This window comes from Typopeltis vanoorti, chromosome 4 (genome assembly GCF_054136105.1).
Source record: "Typopeltis vanoorti isolate ZY-2024b chromosome 4, IOZ_Tvanoo_1.0, whole genome shotgun sequence".
NCBI lineage: Eukaryota > Metazoa > Arthropoda > Arachnida > Uropygi > Thelyphonidae > Typopeltis > Typopeltis vanoorti.
This window is the reverse complement of record NC_143552.1, coordinates 92860433-92883864: the sequence shown is the minus strand read 5'-3', so window position 1 is coordinate 92883864 and position 23432 is coordinate 92860433. Positions and strand designations below refer to the sequence as shown.

The following is a 23432-nucleotide window of genomic DNA, read 5'->3' as shown; positions in this document are numbered from 1 at the left end:
AAGTCCATTTTCAGTAATAACTTAAAGAAACAAAACCAGAGATTCAAAGACATCTAAACACAGGTGTCTCTCACAGACTATAGTTTATGTTGCGATATTCCTGGAGGCAAACGTAAAAGAAACTACGCATGGTTTTCAAAACGAATCGAGTAATATCTGTTTCAGTTATGCTTAATATCATTTTTATTTGTATATTATTCCATTCCTGGTTAGACATCTTCATAGCATCACTTTTTTCCGTGCCAATGCATTTCTGTTTTTTTTTTTATTATTATTCTTTTTGAATTCAAGTACTTTGCATTTTCAGTTTCCCACCTAAATTTGTATAGTGTCGTGTCTTCTGTTTATCCTTCACCAGTGGTGAATTATGCAGTCACGGATTAAAGCCGTTACCTGTAATCTTTCTTCTATCCTTGTGCTTGCATACGGCTTTACCTTTTTTCTTTTCCAAAGGTATACTAAATAATCTTTTTTTTCAATGTCACCCTATTGAAAAAAGAAACCGCTATTGTACTACATGCACAGTACAGCTGCAAGGAAATTAAATTATAGTGGTATCCCAGAAATATCAGGATTCCCTTATTGGTGCTTATAAGTTTTACATGAAATAAATACGTCAAAATATTCGCTTATTCAGTAATTGTAAAAATAAGTATGTTAGGTTGCTTTTCATCCTACGTTTTCTTCATAAGTTTAAATGAATGTTATATTGATAGTTATGATATTGATACTTAAAAAAAGTAACTATGTGAAGTTAAGAATTTATTTAAATAACAGAATTCATATTTATTTTCAATACGTTCAGTGCGAAACGATTACTTACCACATAAAATACTGAAGACAAAAATAAGGGCCTACTTCATCATATGATCCTTAACTGATAAATTTATAACAGCAACAGAAAGAATTACATTAATAATGCACGCAGTAATTAACTTCCTGATTAGTAATCCTGAAGACTTCGCATAATGTATCTTAGGCTCATCGCTTCCTGTACACAACAGTCACAAGGACGTCGCGACATTTACCCTTCGGTGTAAAGACCTGAATTCCAATTCTAAGAAAGGAAGGGATTTTCATAAGAGCTTTTCACCTGGTGGTGAGTTAGCCCTCCTTTTCATGCATCCAACCAGCCATGTTACTCATACGGAATTAATAGATACCGTATACTGACCCCAGTTAGCCTGGGTTGTTTTGGCCGTTAATCAACTGAACCTAACCTGGGATCGATACCCCCCCACACACAGGTTTACTGTAATAAACATACAAACCTCATTACTGTCCTTTTAATTTATTCATTTTAATTAACATCATCATCATCAGCAGCAAAAACCTCCATGAAGTTAAGGATTCATCGAAAGAAACCAGATATCATCCGCACCACCTGTCATACCTTTTTGAATTCTTTCACACCACTTACACTCACCACCTTTAGAGCCAAGCCGTTCCAATCAAGCACCGTTTATTAACGGCAGTTCGTGATTGGAATTCGGTTTCTGTTAACCGGTATGACTCTTTCAGAGTAGTAGGTCTCTATCATATCAGACCCTCTTTTTTCTGTTTGTTAGTGTCCGCAGTCTACACCAATTTGTCCTTATAATCTACGTCGCAGCCCCGATTTCATCATTAGCACTCCTTTGCACCTTCTCCACTATATTTGCATTACCTTGGAAACCAGGAAACGAGATCGGTACAGTAGTCCAAGGTCGTATCAAAGCTTTGTAAGGAAGCAATATGACTTCCTGATTCATACATGTCAATGTTTGTTTCTTCTTAAATTTTCAATTATCTTCAATTTATTTATTTCCAAAACGGTGTATGGGTATTTTCAGTCCACATTATTTTTTCAGTTAACTTGATTCAAATTCTGTATTATAATCTTTGCTATTCAGGGTTCTTGCCCAAACGTTCCTCTGAAGGGCATTCGAGACATATCCTTTGGTTTAAAAATCTTGGGTTAAGATCCCACCTACGACACCAGGAATTTTATACGGGATTTTCAGCTAAAGACGAATTTGTATTCTCATACGCTTGTAAAATTTTTATTCCGAAACCTCGATGTTTTTTTTTTTATTCCTGAAAAACCTCTTCAGTAATTCCATTCAAACCAATTGTCACCAAAAAAATATTGATACCCCCTCTTTTCTCTTAGTAAATCAGACAATCTCTGTAATCTTACAGATCCTTGCATTACAAGATCTGTAACTTTTTCCCACTAAAATGAGTGTCCTTCCTGTTTTCATCAAGCGTTGCTTTTGATTTCGTTATGCATTATTGTTATTAGAATTTTATATATTCTTTTATTTTAAATAGCTAGTTCTTACTATTGTCTTCGCCCGTTCAGCTAATGCTTGAGTAGTGACATTTTGGCTTTGAGGCGTCACCGTTCATAATGTTTCGGCTACATGAGTGGGATCAGCCCATGGTATGCAATCTTTAGATGTGACCGCTTCACAATGGCTGGGTTGAATTCATGGGATAAGCCTCACCTGTTGCTCATTGTTAGTAATAAGAAATTTAGTCATGGATCAACCATTGACCAGTACTACCCAGAACCTCACTGGACGTTTTCGTGAGTTTCCCTTACTCTGTTTTCCATTCTTCATCCTTCTTGTACCAGAACAAGACGGGGGGGGGACAGTTTTGTACTGATACTGGTAGCAGTTTACGAGTGTATTACGACTGCTAATTGCATTTATTCTCTGGTCAGTTTGCTTTTTTAGAGGAAAGTTCTAGCCTCTTCCAGACCTTGTAGAATATAATACAAATTTTTGTGGCAGCGGTTAAGGATATAAAAGGCAATGGAAAGGGGCTAAGAAATATTCCATGTAAACAGATTTGAGCATTATATATAGGAAAAAACCGGTTTGATATTAAGTCACATCACGATATAAAAATGAGATTAGGGCATTCAGCAGCTTTTCACAGTAAAATACTAACTCTTCGATATCACTCTTTGAGCCGTTTACAATAATGGGCACTACAGTGCTATAAATGAGCAGATCGAACACGCTAAAAGTTCAAATACTCGTACAATGATTTCACAAAGTCTTGCCACTTAATCAGTTACCTTTTATGATCTGAATATCACGGGTTCTATTTGTTAACAAATAGAAACACATTCTATTGTTACTCGAATCAACAAGAAAGCGGAACCAGCTACTTTTAGGACATCACAAGATCATCATGGTCCTCTCCAAAGGATAGCATCTCGCTTAATGTGTAGTAACATGATGATGTATTTATGATATTGTTTCGAATTAAACACATGAAAAGTGAAGCCTTTATACTCTGTAACTTAACCATTTACTCTATGAATTAAAGTAAATGTCGCTTAGGAGTGGATTTACTAGTGGATATATAGAAATAACTACTAAATATCCTCTGTCGGATCTATCTTATTATACATTTCAGATGGTTGGTATGAACTGATTGTGAACAAAATAAATTTAGATCAAATTTAAAATCGCAAAAATCACTTATTGATCTATTTATCCAGATCAGTAGTTATCATCCTAAATGTATTCAGAGACTAGCAGTACTACCATTGCTTTTAGTAGGTTAAACGTTTAATAGTTCTATTCTGGCTTCAGTCCGCTTCATTATATACCCCTTACAATTAAGAAACATGGTAAGACGAACTGACGTTTAAAAAAATGTTAATTAACCAGATATATTCCTCAATTGTGTCAGCATTATTAGTATCCATATATCACTACAAAATTTGGTAGTGATATATGGAAGAAATCTTATTTATGGAAGAAAAATAAATATATTCATGAGATATCTAGTTATTTTAGCATTTTTATAGGAGTATGTTACCACTGCAGTGACAAACATAATCTAGTTTGAAATAGTGTTCATTTCTCTGTAAAAAATGTACTCTTTCTCTTGGAGTATAACTTATATAACAGATTAGTTAATGTTTAAGTTAAATAAGCACCAAAATTCTAGACAAGCTAGGCGACATGCATATAATATGCGCAGCACGATTTGTACACGCTCCGATGACTTCGGTTGTTTCCAACCTACCAGTTTGTAAGAATAATAAGTTACCAAGGTGCATTGCCCTTGGTAGGCACAACTAGCAAATGCTCTAGTCAATGTTTTTCAAAGTGTAGTTATCATTACAATTTTTAAGCACAGTAACTTAAATACTTCTAGTTATAAATTTCAATTCTGCAGTGTAGTTTTATTTTAATTTTAGAGTCATTAATAAACAACTCATCCCAAACTTTTTACAGTATACGGAAATTACACCCATTGCTTCTCTAATATCCTACATATGATACTTAAATTACGAAGTGTTACGTATCATCTTCGGTTCAGTAGCCTACAGACGCACATGTGATGATAAGAGATTTTGCAATTCGGTGTTTCACCTAACATCAATCAAGCGTGCATGTGTCTACTAGGAATTCTCTTGCACAATTGCTTGCAACTAATTCCAGAGGTGAATGCAAAATAACCGAGAAATTGTTAGGTGGACTGGAGAAGCATAATCTAATTATCCATAGCTAAATATAGGTTCTTCCAAGTGAATAATAACTCTTTACAGTGTATTTATTTTACGCAGAGACGTTGATTTTAACAGAGTTTTGCATCATTGACGTTTTTCTTTCTTATCAGTGATTAAAGACTATTTTTTCATATCGTGATTTGACCTACGACTCCATTACCCTACTTTCCAGGAAGAATGAGTCGAAAACGCTACACTAATACCCTAGATATTTCTATATTGCCTACACTGTTCGTTGTGGCAATTCAATGGAAGTGACATCCAGTTCAGTAGATATCATCATGAAACTCACGATGTTGTATTGCAACAACTGAGGCAATATGGCTTGTGAATATACAAGTGGAAAGATTGGAGTCAGATCATGATGTGAACTTTAGACAGCATCTTTGTGAAGAATTAGAACGTTGAATGACGGTGAGACCAGCACGGATTACTTCACTGGCTGTTGTTTTGGAAAAGAAATATTTACAAAATATCTGTCGGTTTATGAACATTTAGCGAAACATACATTTCGAACGGTGGCATCTATAAGCACGGCCAAAGATGGGTCTATCGAGGTTTGAAGTAAAGTGTTTGCAAAACGCTCAGGCGGCAGTACAATGTTTGCAACATCATGTTAGAGAGATATTAAATTTTCTTAATTTTTTTTTTATCGGATTTCTTTGTTTTAAAATAATGAATCACATAAGCATTCGTTCTCTTTTATTTGACCCAGTGGTGCCAAATCATACGATAATATATGGGATTTGGTCATCGCTAAATTGGTGTTCGAAAGGACGACATTTTGTGTGCGTGCATGCGAATTAGAGTCAGGCTAGTGAAATCTTGAACAGAGGTTTCACACTATAGGCAGGATGCGCTGCTGTGCGAATTGATCTCTTCTGTACTTTCTAAAATTATATAATAAACTTTACGTATTTGATGATTCTTCTTTCCAGAGAATTCACTTACGTCTGAGCAATATGCAACTGAATACCATTGAACACTATCAGGGTCGAGGAAATGGGTTAGACGCCTCCGATGCAAACATTGTTTCTTTCCTGCATCATAACAATAAGGAGTACAATAATGCCTATGAGTTTAAACTGCTCAGTGCTAATATTTTTAAATTAACAGTAATTACGTATAAGTTTTAAAAGAGGTATACCGTGAGTAGACATATCGATACAAAATAAATAACGGAAAAAACTCACGTAGATTATTTAATAGTATAATTTTCGCCTATGTGTCACAGGCATCTTCACTACATTAAGCTCAAAATTAAACACTAACTGACAATTCCAAAAAGCGCCACCTAAGTAGCTGGTGTAAGATAACTAAAAAAGTCAATAACTTTCCTAAAAAAACAAAAATTAATACAATAAAAAGTTAGGAAAGATTAGCTGATTTGTAAAGTACTAACTCCCATAAAGGGGATAGACGTAAGCCGTCGGATCTGTTTAAGTTAGGAGAATGAAGTAGAGTTTCACATGTTTCTTTATAAAGGCGTTCCATGAGAAACTGACTTTTGTGAAGAACTCTTGTCTTTCTCCAATGAACTCTGTGTCTAGTGAAGATGGCATGTTCAGAAAGTCCAGACTTTTCAGGTTTAAAGTATTCAATATAAGATTGGTGTTCTTCTAGCCGAATAGAGGCAGATCTTCCCGTTTGTCCGAAATAAGATAATCCACAAGAGCACGGAATCTGGTAGACACCTGGATGATTAAGATGTGGAAGTTTGTCCTTAGGAGAAGTGAGAAAGGTGGAGATTTTTCTAAACGGTCGAAAGGCAACAAAAATATTCAGTGGTTTTAAAACTTTTGCTATACGTTCACTGATGCCTTGTACATAAGGGATAGTAATGCGCGTTATTTCCTCTGTGTTTGAAGAGGAAGACATATTAAAACTACTCAAAGTTCTTTTAATGAAGCAATTCTTATAACCATTAGATAGAAAGGAAGAAGCTATATATTGTAGTTCTTTCTGTCACACTCCTTTTGTTCTTCAGACGATCTTTTACAGAATAAGACTTCATTTCAGCAAAATAAGACTTCATTTGAAGGAAAATTCTAACATAGTTCGGATGTCACGCAATGGTAATCGATCGAACATCAAAATTGAAATATGACGTCTAAAAACTCCAACTGTAATTCCCAATGCTTTCTATTAATTCTGTGGCCGATGGTGCAGTGAATCATTGCACTGTGCATAGGTTTCTCTCTTCTGTAAAGGTTGGACAAGCGTTAAATACGATCCAAAAAGTGACAGATACGGATGCAAAACATTGACAGATACGGATGACACATGATGACATGACAGTGGTTATAATCAATATCCTCCTGGAAGAAGACTGGCGCAAAATGACATCTATTTTCAGAATTCTAACTGCTTCCAAGTGATTCCCACAGCAGCTAACAGAAGACTTAAAAGCAGATAGCAAGACGATGCAAAAAAATTGTTAGATCGTTATGAGACTGAAGATGAATAGTTTTTGAACTGGTTGTTGTCATAGATGAAACGTTTAGATGGAATTTTCATCCGGAAGTGAAAAGTCAATCCTCACAGTGCCAAAAATCTAGTCTCTCATCCAAAAAATGTCAGCGTCAATAATCGAAAGTCAAATCAATGATTTGACTTTCGTCAATAATAGCTTACAATTATACTGCTGGAAGTTTCTGCATGTGTCCGAAAATTCGCAGCAAAAGCATGACATGTTCGCATCAGGAGATTTCATTTTGCAAGAGTCCATTTCGTATGAAGTATCTGATCTTCTGGAAAAGGGATTCCAGGTAAAGGGCTTGCTCCATGAAATAACATGAACGCTCCAGGCTTCTGTCTGTTAGTTGAATGTTGCTACTTTATGGGAAACACTTAACTACCATTGATGACGTTTTTGCTGAAGAGATCCGACTGATAAAACACATCCCAGACATTGGCCAACAGAATAGAAATTATACTGAAGGCCTAAAATGTATTTTGTTAAATAATTGTTCGAATTAAATAACAGATTATTTGAAATGACAATTATTTGCATTATTACAGTCTAGACATTTTAATTTTATTTATATTACATGAAACCAAATGGAAAATAGATGTAGTTTGCGCCTTTTTATGTTTCCTCTTTTTTGGGGAAATGGGAAATGATAGGAATGTGATATTTGCCATAAGCACGGTTATTCTCATTAACTGAAGAGAGAAACGTGCGAGGTAATTTATTTTAACTACTCAATTTTAATTCGGAAATAGCTGAATTAAAGCAAATATTGAATATGGTGAATAAAGGTTGAGCAGTGCAGTGCAATAATTTGAGGATAAATCGCAGCATCACATGTAAATCCAAAGATTCTTTAACTGAAAAGAATAAATTTGAGGATAGCAGAAAACAATGGCTGAGTTATTATCTAGCAAGCTACTGGGTTTAGTGGACGGTCATTTAGTAAATGGTAGACATTCCAGGTAAAGTAGCAAATTGAAATAAAGTCTTCATATAATGAGGGACAGGATTTGGGTCATAATTCAAGTAAAAATACATGACGATGGTTTGGGTGAGGTGAAGACTCTATTAAAGATTTCTTGCCTGTATTTATGTAGGGTACCATTTTATGTGAGTAAAAGCGTTTAAAATATATGATAATTTCATGGTAAGAGAGAGAGAGAGAGAGAGAGAGAGAGAGAGAGAGAGAGAGAGATAGGACAAATTTCATTTAGTTAATAATTGTCATTCGAATATACTCTGCAGTTATAGTAAGTGATCCAAATTAAACTACAAACAGGAGAGAAATTATCTCGTATTTATGTTAGTGGCAACGAATCATTTAAAAACGGGGTGTTATTTAATAGTACGAGCAGTACTTTTGGCACTCATATTACCTAATAAATTAAACGCTAATCAGTTGACAGCGGGTAATTCGAAGAAGTTAGAGAAACGGAAGTTAATTAGATCATAAGTATTCAATGCGCTCCGCTGTACAGGACTGTGACGTTATTTATGAAATAAATTTATTAATGATCAGAAATAGTAATGAATACTGGATCCATTGAGTTCAAGAAGGCTATAAAATCAATAATGTGTTTGAAAGATTTGTAAAAAAAAAACACCAAAATAAACTTATTGCGATTGGCAAGAAGGGTGTTTTTAGTAATTACAGAAGCAAATATTTGAATGCATAAAAATAAAAAATTTGCACGAAGTTCGAAGAATAATGATTTATTGTGACTTAAATTATTATGTGGAGAAATTAATTCGTACGTGTGAAAATTTTCAAAGACATACGTGTGTTCTAAGGCTAGTTTCCTGTTTTTCATGAAGAAATCTCGTGCTTATGGGAGTGAAAACCATATTAATAACCTCCGTACTACTCTAACCATCTCATATTGAGTCGAAAGACCTTTATAATGGTTCTTTGGGAAGGGATTCAATACCAAATATTTCCAATAGAAGAACTAATTTTATTTTCTCTTCCCGAATGCGTCTATCAAGGTGCTGATGTCAAAGTGCTACACGAGGGGAATAATAATGTTGTCGAAAGAAACCGAATAAAGAAACAGGAAAAAAAAGGACTATTGTTTATTACGAAAGATATTTGACTAAGATATCGATGATACAGTTTTGAGAAGTGGTTTGAGGCAGTGTAATGCTTAATACGAATGGGAGAGGGGGCTGTCCAGTTGAAGGCAATGTTGAAGAAAGTAGCGATAATGTTAGGAATTAGATACTGATGAAACAAAGAATACAAAGTATTATTAATGAAGATTTTAATATGGAGATTTCATTTCGGAGAATGAGCGAGAGCTCGTAATACAGCATTTTGCGGGTATCTTCATTTTCCATTCAATGAAGTATTAAATGGAAGTATCACTTATGAAAAATGGATGGCACTGAAGGACATCTTGCATAATTCAATGTATAATTTAATTATATAATTAAATTAAATTCTGGAATAGATAAGATGCGTAATGAAGTTTTCAAAGAAACGCAATGCAAAACAAAGTATGGTAAGAAAAGAAAATGTGTCTGATTAGTCGGCATTAACTACTATTGATACAAGTAATACCTAACATAATGTAAATTGTTAATTAAAGATCGTAAAACAAAATTAGAATTACAACTAGCTAGGGAAACTAAAATTAACCCCAAAAACTTTTATGCGGATGTACAAGGATTAAGAATAATCTAGCCGAATTAAGCATGACAGCCTTTTATACATCTGAATGCTCCTGTTATGAGTGAGGAACAATTTATGATTTTGTAAGCATAATACGTTGCCTCTGGTAATTTAGAAAAAAAACTTAATGGAATAATAGAGAAGAAAGAAATAGTGATATGGAAAATGATTTAGTGATGCTAAGGTTGGAGGTAGGGATTATTTATCACTCTTGGTGGTGAGCAGGTGTATGTCATAGTTACTCAATTAACGTCTTCAGTGAGTAGCTGGTATTGGAAAAAACATATTTTTCGACTGGGAGTTTCCAAGGATTATTCCAATCGAAAAGAGATGGTTTTTAATATACAGGAGAGTTCCAGATCAATTATTTTTATTACAGTTGTATACAAGGTGATGGCAAAATTAATGAATAAAGATATACATTCCTCTAATACTATTTTTTAAACCAAGTATCAGGCGGCACTCATTTTATCCCAGACGTTTTGGGAATCAGTTGGCAGCCGCTCTCTCATCTCACTCCTTTTGTCATTTTCTAGAGATCAGTGCGTTTAGCCCTTACGAATCGACGTGAAATGAAGAAATGATGATAAACGATTGCTGTCATCTGGTGTTGCTAACTCTAACTAGTATTTATTGTATGTACATATGTGAGTTATATATCGATTTTCCTGAGATGAAGAATTAAAAGCTTGAGCTTAATTAATATGTACAATATTTCGGTCAGTAAAGATTTTAAGTTCGGGAATTGCATTGATAAGCCTGCAGTAAATATTAGAAGACTCATTTAAAAGAAGTATTACATCTATGAGAAACCCTTATATAAGTTTCTGGTTACTCCAATATTGAATTATGGCTTACACTTTTTCTCATCCATAAGAATCAATATCAACAGAAACGAAGATACTCACAGCAGACTGAAGTAGCATTTGTGAGATTGTATTTACGAGCATCGGGAGTTTAGTTTTAATTTATTGAATTTATCTAACAGAAAGTTTCATTGAAGTTTATATGTTAGCTTTGAAAGTATACAGGATATATGCAGTACTTGCGGTTAGGATATAGCTGTTGCAGTTGTCTGAACCAGGAAGTACTAGATAATAAGAAGTTAGTAGAGACAGACAGACAGACAGACAGACAGACAGACAGAGTCTAAAATATGTGGAGGTTTACTTTAATTAAAATAGCTAGTTGTTATTAGGGATAGAGGATTAATTATTACCAATGCATGTATTATGATTATGTGTAGTTTAGCAAGTGAACATGCTGGTACAGGCTCTTGCTTGTTTGTGTATAAATGCTACTGTAAATAACAAAATAACAGTTTGACAATAACAGTTTTACTGTAAAAAACAAAATAAAAGTTTGACTATGTTCTACCCTTATATAAAAATAAAAATGTGGATATCAATAAAAAGGAAGGAGAAGAGAGAAGATGAACCAATTGACCAATGCACAGAACAGAGATTCCTGTGTATTGATCCTCTCCATTACTTTGTCTAAATTTATGATTACTCCAATCATAATTACTCCAATTATGATTACTGTTAATCTCGTGTTCGAGATTAACAGTAATCTCGAACACGAGAGTTTGCATAAATCATTTGGATATCAGTGATGTCCTTCGGTTGGAACGACTTGAGTTCAAATCCTAACTAGGATATGAAGAATAATCTTTTGAAGGAGAGTTAAGCGGTATTATTGGACTCGAAGGACAACCCGTTTAGGAAGGGGAAAATTTTTATAAGGGATTTTTCAACTCATACATCCCTTTATAAGGGATGTATGAGTTAGATGGTCTCATATGGAGGTACCCAGGTTTTATTTCAGGGAATTCGGGTTTTTCATTCTTCAAGGCAGAAAACCTGACCAGAGAATACAAGGAATTCACAAATATTGTTGACTGTGTAGATAAAATTAGTCGCTTAATTGTAGTAACACATAAGGGATGGGCTATTGATTATAGGTGGTACATCAAGAATCACAGAAGTGACTTTTAAGCCAAGTAATTCACTGCCTACAAGAATCATCAGGTCGAAAATTCTTTAAGCGAGGTTTTAAGCTGAATATTATCGGTCTCCGATCGTTATTTGGTATATATTCTAATAAAACACACGCCATTTATCAAAAGTGTATTCGCAACTGCTGTGACAGGATGCTTCTCCCTGTTTGGTCGGTAACCTAGAACTTCTCCCCCGTTAGTCACACTTGCTCACACAATGGACGTCTCACTAATGTTCAACATCTAAAAATGTTTCGCTTTTGAACCAGAATTCCATTCATTATTTTTCTACTGGAAATAAAATTTCCACATCCAAAGTTTTCTGAGATATTTTCCCAAGTAAGTATTTTCCCAAATATGTATTTGCTGTTCTTTGAAGTGTCCAATTTTTTGATGGAGCAGAATTCCCAAGTGGAGTAGCACAATCCCACTTTAACATTACAATAACAGGGCTCAATGTAGTCAATTGGCACAGGTCCGAAATAGAGTAAAAATAAAAAGCTTCAAGATGTAAAAGCGCAGAAATAACTAATTTATTATTATTATTATTATTATTATTATTATTATTATTATTATTATTATTATTATTATTATTATTATTGTTATTATTAGTATTAATATTAATTCTATAGTGTTCTTCTCCAATACCAGATTAAGTATGTTTTCAGCATAACAAAGGTAATCTTGAAAGTTTATTTTTCACTTGGTTAGACTATAATAAATTTAGTTTAATCCTTTATCCAAGTGTGAGCATCCAGTTTGCTCCCACTAGGATAAAGGATTAAACTAAATTTATTAAAGGTAATCTTATTTTTGTCCTGAATTTAATACCTATATCCATGACTGCAATGATGTCATCACCATACTATTGTACTCTTATCAATATAGAGCAGAGAAGCTTTGTATAACTGGTGGTGTCACCTAGTGATTAGTCGGGAAACCCTTTAATTATATGCCTGTTACTAGTTAGTTTGCATTAGTCAATAATTTAAGTTGCGGTATAATAATATAAGCATTACAAACATTCACATACTTTATTATTACGAAGTATTTTATGGAAATGAAGAGTGCAATGAAGATTTAATCTCTGTAAGATCTTGAATGAAATATCTGGGGAGAATTTTATACTTAATTTTGATTTTGATAGATGCAGGATCTTGTAGTTTCTTCCTGGTTTTCCAAACATCTGATGAGTCCTCCATTATACAAACGCATTCAGACAACTATATGAATGAATGAATAAATGAATGCGTTTGTATACGAATACACAGAGATAGGGAGGTAAGCTAGACCGTAATTATGATCATAAGTATGGTTGGATTATTACAGATCATAACAAAAGATATTCGCTGATAAAATTATTATTATTAAGAGAGACCTTCAGGGAGTCAGGAACTCATCGAGGTAGGCCATTCTACGCGTACCAGCTCCGATACCTGTTCTTGAATTCATTCACACTGCTTGCACACATAACATCCAATGGCAATCCATTCCAACCACACACCTCTATGAGAGAAAAAGCTATCCCTCTTCCCCCTCTTAGCGGCATTCATTCTCAGCTTCCAAGGATGTCCTCTTCTCCTTTCCCCACCCTCCATAAAATGAAAAATTCCATCAACTGAAATCTTGTATTTTCAGAAGTTTGTAAGTCTCAATCATCTCACTCCTCTTTCTCCTGTTTGCTACTGTTTGGAGTCTACAAATTCTCATGTCTCTTTAATCAGTATTCCATAATGCTGATATCATTTTAACACTCTCCTCTGCACTCTCTCTCTCTCTCTCTCTCCACTATAGCACAATAATCCAAGTGAGGTCTTATCAAAATTGCCTTGTAAAGAGGCAAAATGACATCCTTATCTTTACATGTGAAAGTTCGTTTCAACATTGCAATTATCTTTTGAGTTGTATTTGCAATCTTTGCTACATGGCCTCCTAACTTCAACTTCCTATCTACTAACACTCCAAGATCCCTAGCCTCATCGATTTCTTTTAGCATAATCCCACCAATTAATACGACACTGCATATCTTGTCACGCCGAAGTGAATGACTTTGAATTCATTGACATTGAACTGACATCCATTTTACCACAATTCTAGCCATTTAAATCATTCTGCAAGTACTGCATATCAGCAGAATTCCTGATTACTCTACCTATCTTTCCATCATCAGAAAATAGCTATATGTATGTCGCTTGTAAAATCCTCCTCATTGTCATTAATATACAGATTGAATAACAGTGGATTGAACAAGCACTGATCCTTGTGATACACCACTTGTTACCTTAAATTTTGCAGATCACATCCTCCGTATACCACGTTTGGATATCTGTCATTCAGCCGTCCTTTTGCTTCTGTTATAATAAACTTTGTTTATTATAACAGAAGCAAAACTACGGTTTATTAGTTCCTTTACTTAGAGACTCAGAAATGAAATGAAAATATACATCTTTTTTAACGATTTTATTTTTAAAAAATCTAGAAAAAATGAAATTCGTAATAATTAAAGAATTACAGTGATTTAGGGACTGCGAACATTTTTAGTAGTAGCTAATATTTGCTCTTTCTGCCTTTAGAAAAAGCAGCAACAACTTCTTACATTTGCTATTATTGATGTTGTAATAGTAGCTTATATTTGCCCGTGTTCAACTCAATCCACAAAGCTGAATAACACAAAGCTGTAAAATTGCCATTTTACAATGGCATGGCAATTTTACACACGGACCAAGCACGTTACTTTATTTCAAAAGTAACTTGTATGCGATATGCAGACACTTAATAAAATGAATGTATAAATAAAGAAATGTTAAATGAACAAGCACTTGACAGCAGCTAAAATTATAGCCCCATCATTCGAGACCACGACAACGCAGAGAAAGTAACAGGAAACTGTGTATTCGGAAGTTTGTGATCGTGCATTTTACACCATTTGGAAAACGTTTACAATAATGAGAACTCATGCAATGTGAGATCTCTGGGAATCTGCTTAGAAATTCCCTTTCAAACCAGCCGATTACAATCGATATATTGTAGTGTTACTTAGAAATACTGACCTGCAAGCGGGATCATTTTAGTAAATTTCAATATTCTCTACTTTTTATTACTCTATTACTATTCTTTTAAGAATTATTAATAACTAAATCTTTAAATAGCATTTCTTAACGAAATGTTCTTCAAAATAAGAAAAAACAAAGCAATTTCTCACAAGTAGGAAGTAGGAAAGGGGGAAACATGAAGGTTTCTCTTCTCACTGATTGATTACCTCTGCCACAGCGCCTACAAAAAGGTTCTCATAGTCTTGACAGATCTAAAACCAGAACGTTCCGACCAAGTAGCATGCAAACCTCCTGACCTCACCACTCAGACATACATATTTCTACCCACCCACACCTAGTGGTTCAAATTTCAAAAATTGATTAAACTGTTTAAGTGAATTAGTCGCAGTTTACCTCGTCTAATGCCTATTCATGTATCACTTTTGACCTTCCATTCTTGCGGAAAGAGATATATCCGTTACCATATCTCTTCTTGAGTATGGCAATCTATCAAGTAAAGTGAAATCTAGTAAATAAACAACAGACAACCTTATAAACACTATCACGCTCTATTTAACAGCTGCCAACTTCACAAATAACCTTGTTTTTCAATATCTGGGAGGTTATTTTAGGCTACCATTAAATCATAATGGCTTACTAAAATATAAAGAATCAGATTCGGCTGAAAATTCGTTTTTTCCCCTTTTTGTGAGAAACTGGAGAAAGAGGTAACTTGTATTCCTAATTAAACGCTCTCAATTTGTTTATTTAAATATTCTTCTCAATGTAAGGCGTTTTACAAAGCGTATCCATACGTCTTATGGCTCATTAAGATAATGGTACTTTGTGAATACAGTAAACCACCCCACATTGTCAAGAGCAATCTCCTGTCGTACGTTACGTGTCGTCATAATGCACGCCCTCCGGGGAGTACTCCAACTTATGAGTCTCTTTTTACCACTTCAGCCATTCTTGTAAGTGTGCATAAAGTGTGTGTACATATATGTGCGTGCGTGCGTGTGTGTGTGTGTGTGGTCGAAGCTATTTTATCAGAGGATTTTGAACTATTTTAGTCTGACTCTTAACATATACAGTATTTAAATTTTAGGCAAATTCATACTATGTATTGCATACTATATTGTATATTTGGATATATCTGACAACTGTAGCAGTAATACAGTATTTATTGTAATAATAATAATAATAATAATAATAATAATAATAATAATAATAATAATAATAATAATAATAATATTTTTGAAACATGCACAAGTTACGTTTTTCGTCCACGAAACTCAAATTCTAACCCTGCATCACAGTGAGTAAAACTCGCGCGGTTTCAGAGAATAGCGCGAGTGCAAGTTGTATAGAAACGTGTGTATGAGTATTAGGATTTAGAATCGCGAGAGGGCAGCAGTTGTCTTTTGTGCTTTCTCCCTGATGTCTCAAAAATCATCTTTAGTCATGGGCTCAGCTATTGGCAACAACTGAGTGTGGAGACTGGCTGGTCCTATATTTCTGAAAAAAATGAAGACTAAAAGAGCTCCTCCTACTTCCTTTAGGGAATAAAAATGCGTTACTTATTTTTTATGTGATAAGAAATAAATAATTTTCCCCTATGTACCCGTTTTCTTTGAAGTATACATTGACAGCAGGGATTATCAAATCAAACTAGTCAGTAGGATGAATTCATTGAAATGTTCAATTAGTTTTTTAAATGTTCATATCAGGTATTTAAATTTCATCGAGTCGCTTTAAAATCTACAGACATAAACACAGAAATGCATTCTTTATAGCTCTTTTTATTAAATATTAGCTATTGATTTGTGAATGTTGCAAAAATAAAGCCTTGAGATAATGGATAATTAACCCTCTGGATTTTTGAATCCTAAACGTTCTAAGCTGAAGCGAGTAACTTTCACTTAGAATTGCGTGTGTTAGCTCTTGTAATTTAACAAGTAAATGTTTCTAAATTACACAAAATGTGCAATTTGCATCATCAGAAGTAGTGTCATACTACACAACACAGAAGCGGTGTTTGCAGACTGAATCTTTCCTTATCAAGCAAAGAAAATGAGGCGTCAATTCGAAGTATATTCCAAAGTGCATCAAGAATATATTTAAGTGGGTTCTGCAGCTCATAGATCCGAGAATTCAATTTAATTTTTTCAATATCAAATTTCGCATGATATTTTAATATCACATTCCATAATCGTAGATACAGGCATAAACTTGCCGAAAAGAGTTCAACGTTCCAAGTCATTTCTTTTAAATTTATATGGCATTCCTGCAAGAAATTTTATAAGTAAATGTATAAATGTCCCTAAAATCTGTATATAAGTAATTATAAGAATAGTATAGTAAACTATACTATTCTTATAATCTCATATAAGAATAGTTTAATTAAGTTAATAATAGCTAATATATAAACAGTAGCGTCATAAACAACTGGATTAATCTCATGTAAAAGAAAATCTTTGTTGTGGTTTGCTAGTTATTCGTTAATATCCTGAAGAGGTACTTTCAAACTATGCGCATGCTCCGAAACAGAGATTCTCAAGTGTACGAAGATATAAAAAAATATTAAAACAGTTTTTATGTCAGAGTATTTATTGTTATCTATTACTTCTCCCCTCTGCATTTTTCTTTCGTTTCGTTCAAAGCTCACATTGCTGTTGATAGTAACTGACAATTTTCACAATAAAACACATGGAAATAATCAGATAATACTTCTTAAATAAGAGTCAATGAAAATTAAAAATTAAAAAAAATAATAATAAAAGAGTACGATATGATTATGTATGCTAAATGTTTGAGCTAAGGAATGCTTGTCGGTCCAAAATAAAATTTAAAAAAATATTAAGTAATGATCTTAAGAAACAAATAAAGAAAAAAAACATTTTTCATATAATTAGTCACTCATATTTCACTTAATTATCAAAATGAATTACTTTTGAAATGTGAAACGAAGTGAATTATGTTTGTTAATTACCAGTTTCCGGTATTAAACTAAAAAAAATCAATAATGACTCAGCTACGGAGTGTCTATTAAGACTATAATATTGTTAGTAAATAACATGTGTTCTGCCATTTTCTTGTTTTTGTAAGATGAAATATCCTAGTTGACAAAGAAAAAGAAAAAGGTCATATCCATTGGAGAATGGCTAAATTACCTTCAGTTGAAAATCCTTTAATAAGAAAGGCCTAAAACGGGGATAAAGATGTTCCTTTTGAGAAAGATAAGATAAGATTGCATGAGTACAGCGTCGTTTAGAGCAAAAAATCAGCAGTCGAAAGTTGATTGAGTAACTTCAGTGATGTCCAGTTGATGTGCTGCAAACAAATCATCCGCATTTCTACATCTGTGAGACACTGTCTCGAAGTCACGATTTATGGAGAAGCTGGATGAATTCACTAATCGTATGGTTTAGTAAAGAATTCATTAGTGTACCTTCTTGTGTGGCTCCCAATTTCATCTCGAAGGTTATACAAAGAGAAATGAATCCCATAGGTAAAAAGGCAAATCATCAACAAAACTTTCTAGATATACGAGTATGTAGTCTTAGTTTCAATTAGAAAATGCTCATTTCCATTTACGTTTTGCAAGACACCAACTTTTCCAAACCGAAATTCAAAGTTCAACTTTTTCGGCCATTGCTCATCTTATTTTCCCAAATGCATACACTCTTTCTCTCTTTTAGTTTATAGAGATGGAATTTGCGCATATATTTGCTCCTGTATCTACCGGGCCAAAGAGTTTTCAAATCAGAAACGCCTATTTCATTTTTTTAAATCTTCTTTGGCTAAAAATCTCTTTCTTCTCCATTTTATGAAACCCATTTGGTGCTAAACTTTCGTGGGTTTGCTTTTTTAAAGATTAAATTTCTCCAATTTAACTTTCCTAACAGTTCATTTATATTCCTTGGAGATAATGTTTCCAAATACAACCGTCGTTTTCTTTGCCAACTCTACTGAACCAGTAAGTAAAGATGCCAGGCATTTATTACCTCCAGCGATGATCTCACAAATCGGTCGCATGCCTTCGCAAACTGAATATCATTAAATACAATTCAAACACTTAATCTCTTCCTTAATAGTGAGCGACCGTTACAAGTATACTGTGGCTGTTCTATGCCTTCTAGTACAATCCAATGCTGAATTATTCTCTAATAAAATAGCACTCACACGGTCACTCCCATCCATATGTTTACTGGCATTGTAATTGAGTTTTCACTCTTCTGACGCGAACATTATATTGATACATCACTGAAACAATTCATTTCCAATCTTTCAATTTCCAGTATGTACTTTAATTTTTCACCAGAAACAGATCAAACGAATCTTGTTAAAACTGAGACAAAAATCACCTGTTTTTAATTGCATGTCTTGGAATGTTTTGAAGGCTCATGCTGCAGAGTTAACTCCTGTTCTATGACTCATCATGTGACTCATTCTGGTGTTATGTACCTATCTATTCTACAGCTCAGGGCTTAGCCCATATCAAGACGTTTTCATAAGAAGGGTGATAAATAATTACCTTCCAATTGCACAGTGCATGCCAATCTTACTTGATTTATTTCTAAAGAACTGAAGTGAAATTATCATTAACGGAACCTAGAAACCTCTCAAAAACTAATGTACAAACGCCATCATGGATTCCAACACTGTCATTTCACAAGAGCTCTTCTTGCCTTTCTCATCCGCAGTTGGAAAACTGCCAAGGAAAAGTCTGCGAGATTTCAAACGTTTGGTCTCTTTAGAACTCTCAGGAATTTGAAGGTGTTTGGCTCAAAGACCTATTAAGTAAGCTTCCGTCATACAGTCTAGCGTCTGATCTCCTTCCAGTTTTTACACTTGCTTTGCGATCACACCTGTGATAGTAGATAGATCTTAAACTTTGCGACAAATACTGAGGTTGTGTCCTTTCAATGACTCTATTACTTCTTTATATATCAACAATTCTCTTTAGTTGACTGCAAATTCAATCTACATTTTTTGTGAGACGTACATGACGCACGTAAATCGAAAATGTTCGGAACATCAATATGCACAATTCTAAATTCTAATATTCAAATCTTACTTCAGTGGGGTTCTGACAAACGTATTAATTTCAAGATAGTCCAATGAATGCTGTTTTACTGCTAGCAAAATAGTACTGTTTTCTTTTACTTGGAATGAGAAGAGAAATCTTTCTTTCTTTCTTGTCCTAAACGTGTTACAAATATTGTTTCGCTAATGTGCAAGAAATGAGGATTCCTTGTTTATTTACCTCAGAACAACTATTAATTATACATAAATTACAAATTAGTCCGACTACTTACTACTATTCTCACATTTTTATTTTTTTATCTGATACATATAAATTCCTTACCATATAAGATGATAAGGAAATCATGCAATTTAAATTTCTTATATAAACTATTTAAACAAAAATCATTTTTATTACTCACAGGGAGAAGATGGCACATTTACTATACCTGTTGTAATTCGATCTTCATTCTTCTTCATCACTGATAGCCGATATTTTTGTCAGGAGATAACTAGAGAGCAGACAACTGCTGCCCTCTGGTATTATTTATTCCTACTAGTAATGTTGTATGGATTCCTTATGCGTTCGATATTTTCTCTGAGTTGTAGAGTTAAAATTCCGAGTTTTCTGTAGGAGAACTGTCCTATTTACCTATTCCAATTTCTCCAGTCTGTTACTAAATATGAACATATAGTTTTTCTACTAGCGATCGTAGCATCATAGAAATTACTACGAGACTACGAGGGCACACCATTAACTATTTATTAATCTTCGGCTACAAAAATTTGTTAACTACAAGTACAAATTTTGGTAGTAAATGATTTTCATCGTTAGTTTAATATCTCCACCTCGCCTACAAAACCCCTGAAACTTATGAAGAATAGGGCATATTTAGATTAGTTTCTAGAATAGGAATCTCAGTTTATCTAATCGTGCATATGTCCAGCACTAGTGAGATATTTCCTCCCGTTTCTAATTTTTGGTACGTGGGATTATCATAAGACCTGGAAAGACATGTTGAAAATCTCGTTTTAAAATGCAAAAAACCTCTCCAGGTTTTTTTTTTTTTTTTTACATTTGTGGATGAGTGCGCAGTCTAATACAGAGGTGATAGGGTTTTTCCTCCCAAAAATTCGGATTCCCCTCCCCCCCAAACCGAACAAAAATAAATTATATTTGAATATATATCTGTACAACATTTAAAACTGAACATTTTTAATTAAAAATAGAAAAGAAAAATGGAATGACATGAGTTATGAGCTCATTAGGCAGTGATTCCGCCTCTAGCTCCTCCGCAGGGAAATACAATAGACAAAGTTCTTCTTAGAAAGGTTAAACACCGATCACCTAAATCAGCTTTGACAACATGTGGGGAGTAGGCATAATCACACAAACACGGTTGTTTTAAATGGGATAACCCACAGGAGATCACCGTTGATGGTGGGCTTAGGATTCATAAAAGAAAAGGAGTTGATTTTTCGCTTCCTGTACGAAGAAGCCATCTCTTGTGACTGAAAATGTTCTTGTGATATGTCAGCCTTAATGATAGGAATCAAGAAACGAATTGTGACTTAACGAATCATTTGATTTCAGTACTTCTCAGAGACAGATGATTACTGTCATTCTAGCAATGAAGCCCGCCTACTGAGAAAAGTAGAGGAACTTTAAGCCCGCAGAACTGGAAAATCAACTATCATGGTGATAAAGACTTTTTTCGGAATGACTTCTCTTCAGTTCAACTGGGATGAGAATAATAAAGTCGCTCACCAGACATAAAAATTCTTGACCGACTGCTATACCAAATAACACTTCCACTTTTGTTGCGAATAACTTCTAAAAAAGATGGTCTACCTTTATCAATGGATGATATTGCCAAAATGGTTATTATCCTTTTCATTAGAGAAATTTGGATGAAGATTACAATTATTTCGAAGTTTTGATCTAAAATTTAAAGATACTCATTTAATGTAACAACATAGATGCTCTCTCCAAAATGTTGCATTGGAGAACAAATTTACCAATAACAGAATCTTAATGTTCACGATTGCATATTAATTACTTGCGCTAAGGATGCATGCTAGATACGCAATTTGGATGTTGGAAAAACAGTAGACTGAAGTGTTACTTTGATTAAATCCATGGTGTAGAAATGATAAACAAGTCAGGTCAAGCACCACAATTAACTATTCTCCTGCTTCTAATAATTAATTAATAAGCAATTAATTGAAAAAGAACCTGGAGCAAAAAGTTCAGAAGACAAAAATTGTTGTACGTGCATAGTGGCTGATCTTGAAAGGGTTAACGACCCGAACTTTGAACGGTATATACCCCAATACTAGGATTAATATTTTCTTGAGCTTGTTTTACTTTTAAACTGTTTTGGATCTTCGCATACAGTACTCGAAAATGAAGACTGGGGAGAAAAATAACTACCTGTCGAACGGTGGTTTTTCTGCCTGTTTACATCCTTACATAACTTATGTTAAAATTAGCTTGTAAAACGACTACTCGGCTAATCTTCCTCAATAAACGGTATCGTATAATTTCTATTTTTATTTTATTTGAACAATAATCCCATCCTTTATTTGATGCGCAATAGAAAACTGCTAAGCGATGCCAGAGTTTTGTTTTCTGTACATCGAATGCGCTATTTTGCGATAAAAAAAAGTGGGGCGTAACAACAAATGTGTTAAGAGAGAATAAAAATTACATTAAAATAAAAAGAAACTTTATACATAAAAAAAGACTGAAGGAAATATAAAATGCACTTACCACTTCCTATTACGATTCAAATTTTCCATTGCTTGGCACGTTGTCTACATGAGGAGTTCTATTTTTATTCTCCTACCTCTGCACGTGGTTAAGAATGAGATAATTTAACATTCCTCCATTGTGCCCACATTGTTTCTCCTTTTCGCCCAATGTCCGCAAACTAGTCAATTTTCGCACGCTCACACACACATACACACGCACACCGAAACATTTACTCCTACTACCAGCGCGTGCAGTCCCGTGCTTTACAAACGCTCTGTCACAAGTGCCACGTGAATCAGCCAGTGGTCAACTCCTCTGTTCCGCCTTCACGCTGTGGGAACTCGTTAGCTCCTTTTTAACCGCAAGTTCTCAGACGGTCGGGCTTAATCCCTCTTCACGACGAGCCTAAACGCACTTCTGATCCTCGCGCCGTCTGTCGATCGGTTTGTGCGTTCTCTCTCAGTTCGAGAAGCGTTCCTCCACTCGGCTTCTTGTGTCATTGAAGTGGTCTCTAGTACGGCGCCACGACTTCATTTAGCTGTTTATCTACGGCATTCAAATGTCAGTGTGACGTCCGTTTCTTGATGTGGTCCAGAGTCTTAATTCATTGAATGAGGTGAATTTCTGTACAAGCCCTCTAGCATCTCACGAGAACCTGGAAACAAAATACTGATTTATAAGTAAGCAGCAAGGAAAAACTTAAAGAGTGTTATTTTGGGTTAAAACATAATCTTTGAGTCTGCTTGGTCACCTATTAAGGAAAAAAGCATTCAATTTTATTTTATTTTATTTTTTGTTTTTAATTCGATTTATACTATTTACGTACCGCATCTATATAATCTTTCCTCCTTTTTTTTGGTGAATACAACATATAACATAACTATAATAGATTTAAAATTGATCCAGATCTTTATGCTATCCAATATCACTATAAAATCTTTGTGTGTGTGTGTGT

The 23432-nt window shown here is 34.2% G+C and overlaps 1 protein-coding gene across 2 annotated transcripts in view; it reads right to left on the bottom strand.

The window, feature by feature from the left end:
* LOC150107499 (uncharacterized) overlaps positions 1-22946 on the bottom strand; it is a 181935-nt gene extending 158989 nt beyond the window's left edge. The window contains exon 1 of one of the 2 annotated variants that reach the window (XM_090391919.1): positions 22496-22946. In XM_090391919.1, the coding sequence (XP_090248045.1) occupies positions 22496-22524 (29 nt within the window). In that variant the 5' untranslated portion in view covers positions 22525-22946. The remainder of the gene's footprint in view (positions 1-22495) is intronic. The other variant, XM_090391918.1, reaches the window with a different exon arrangement.
* Positions 22947-23432: the final 486 nt, after the last annotated feature.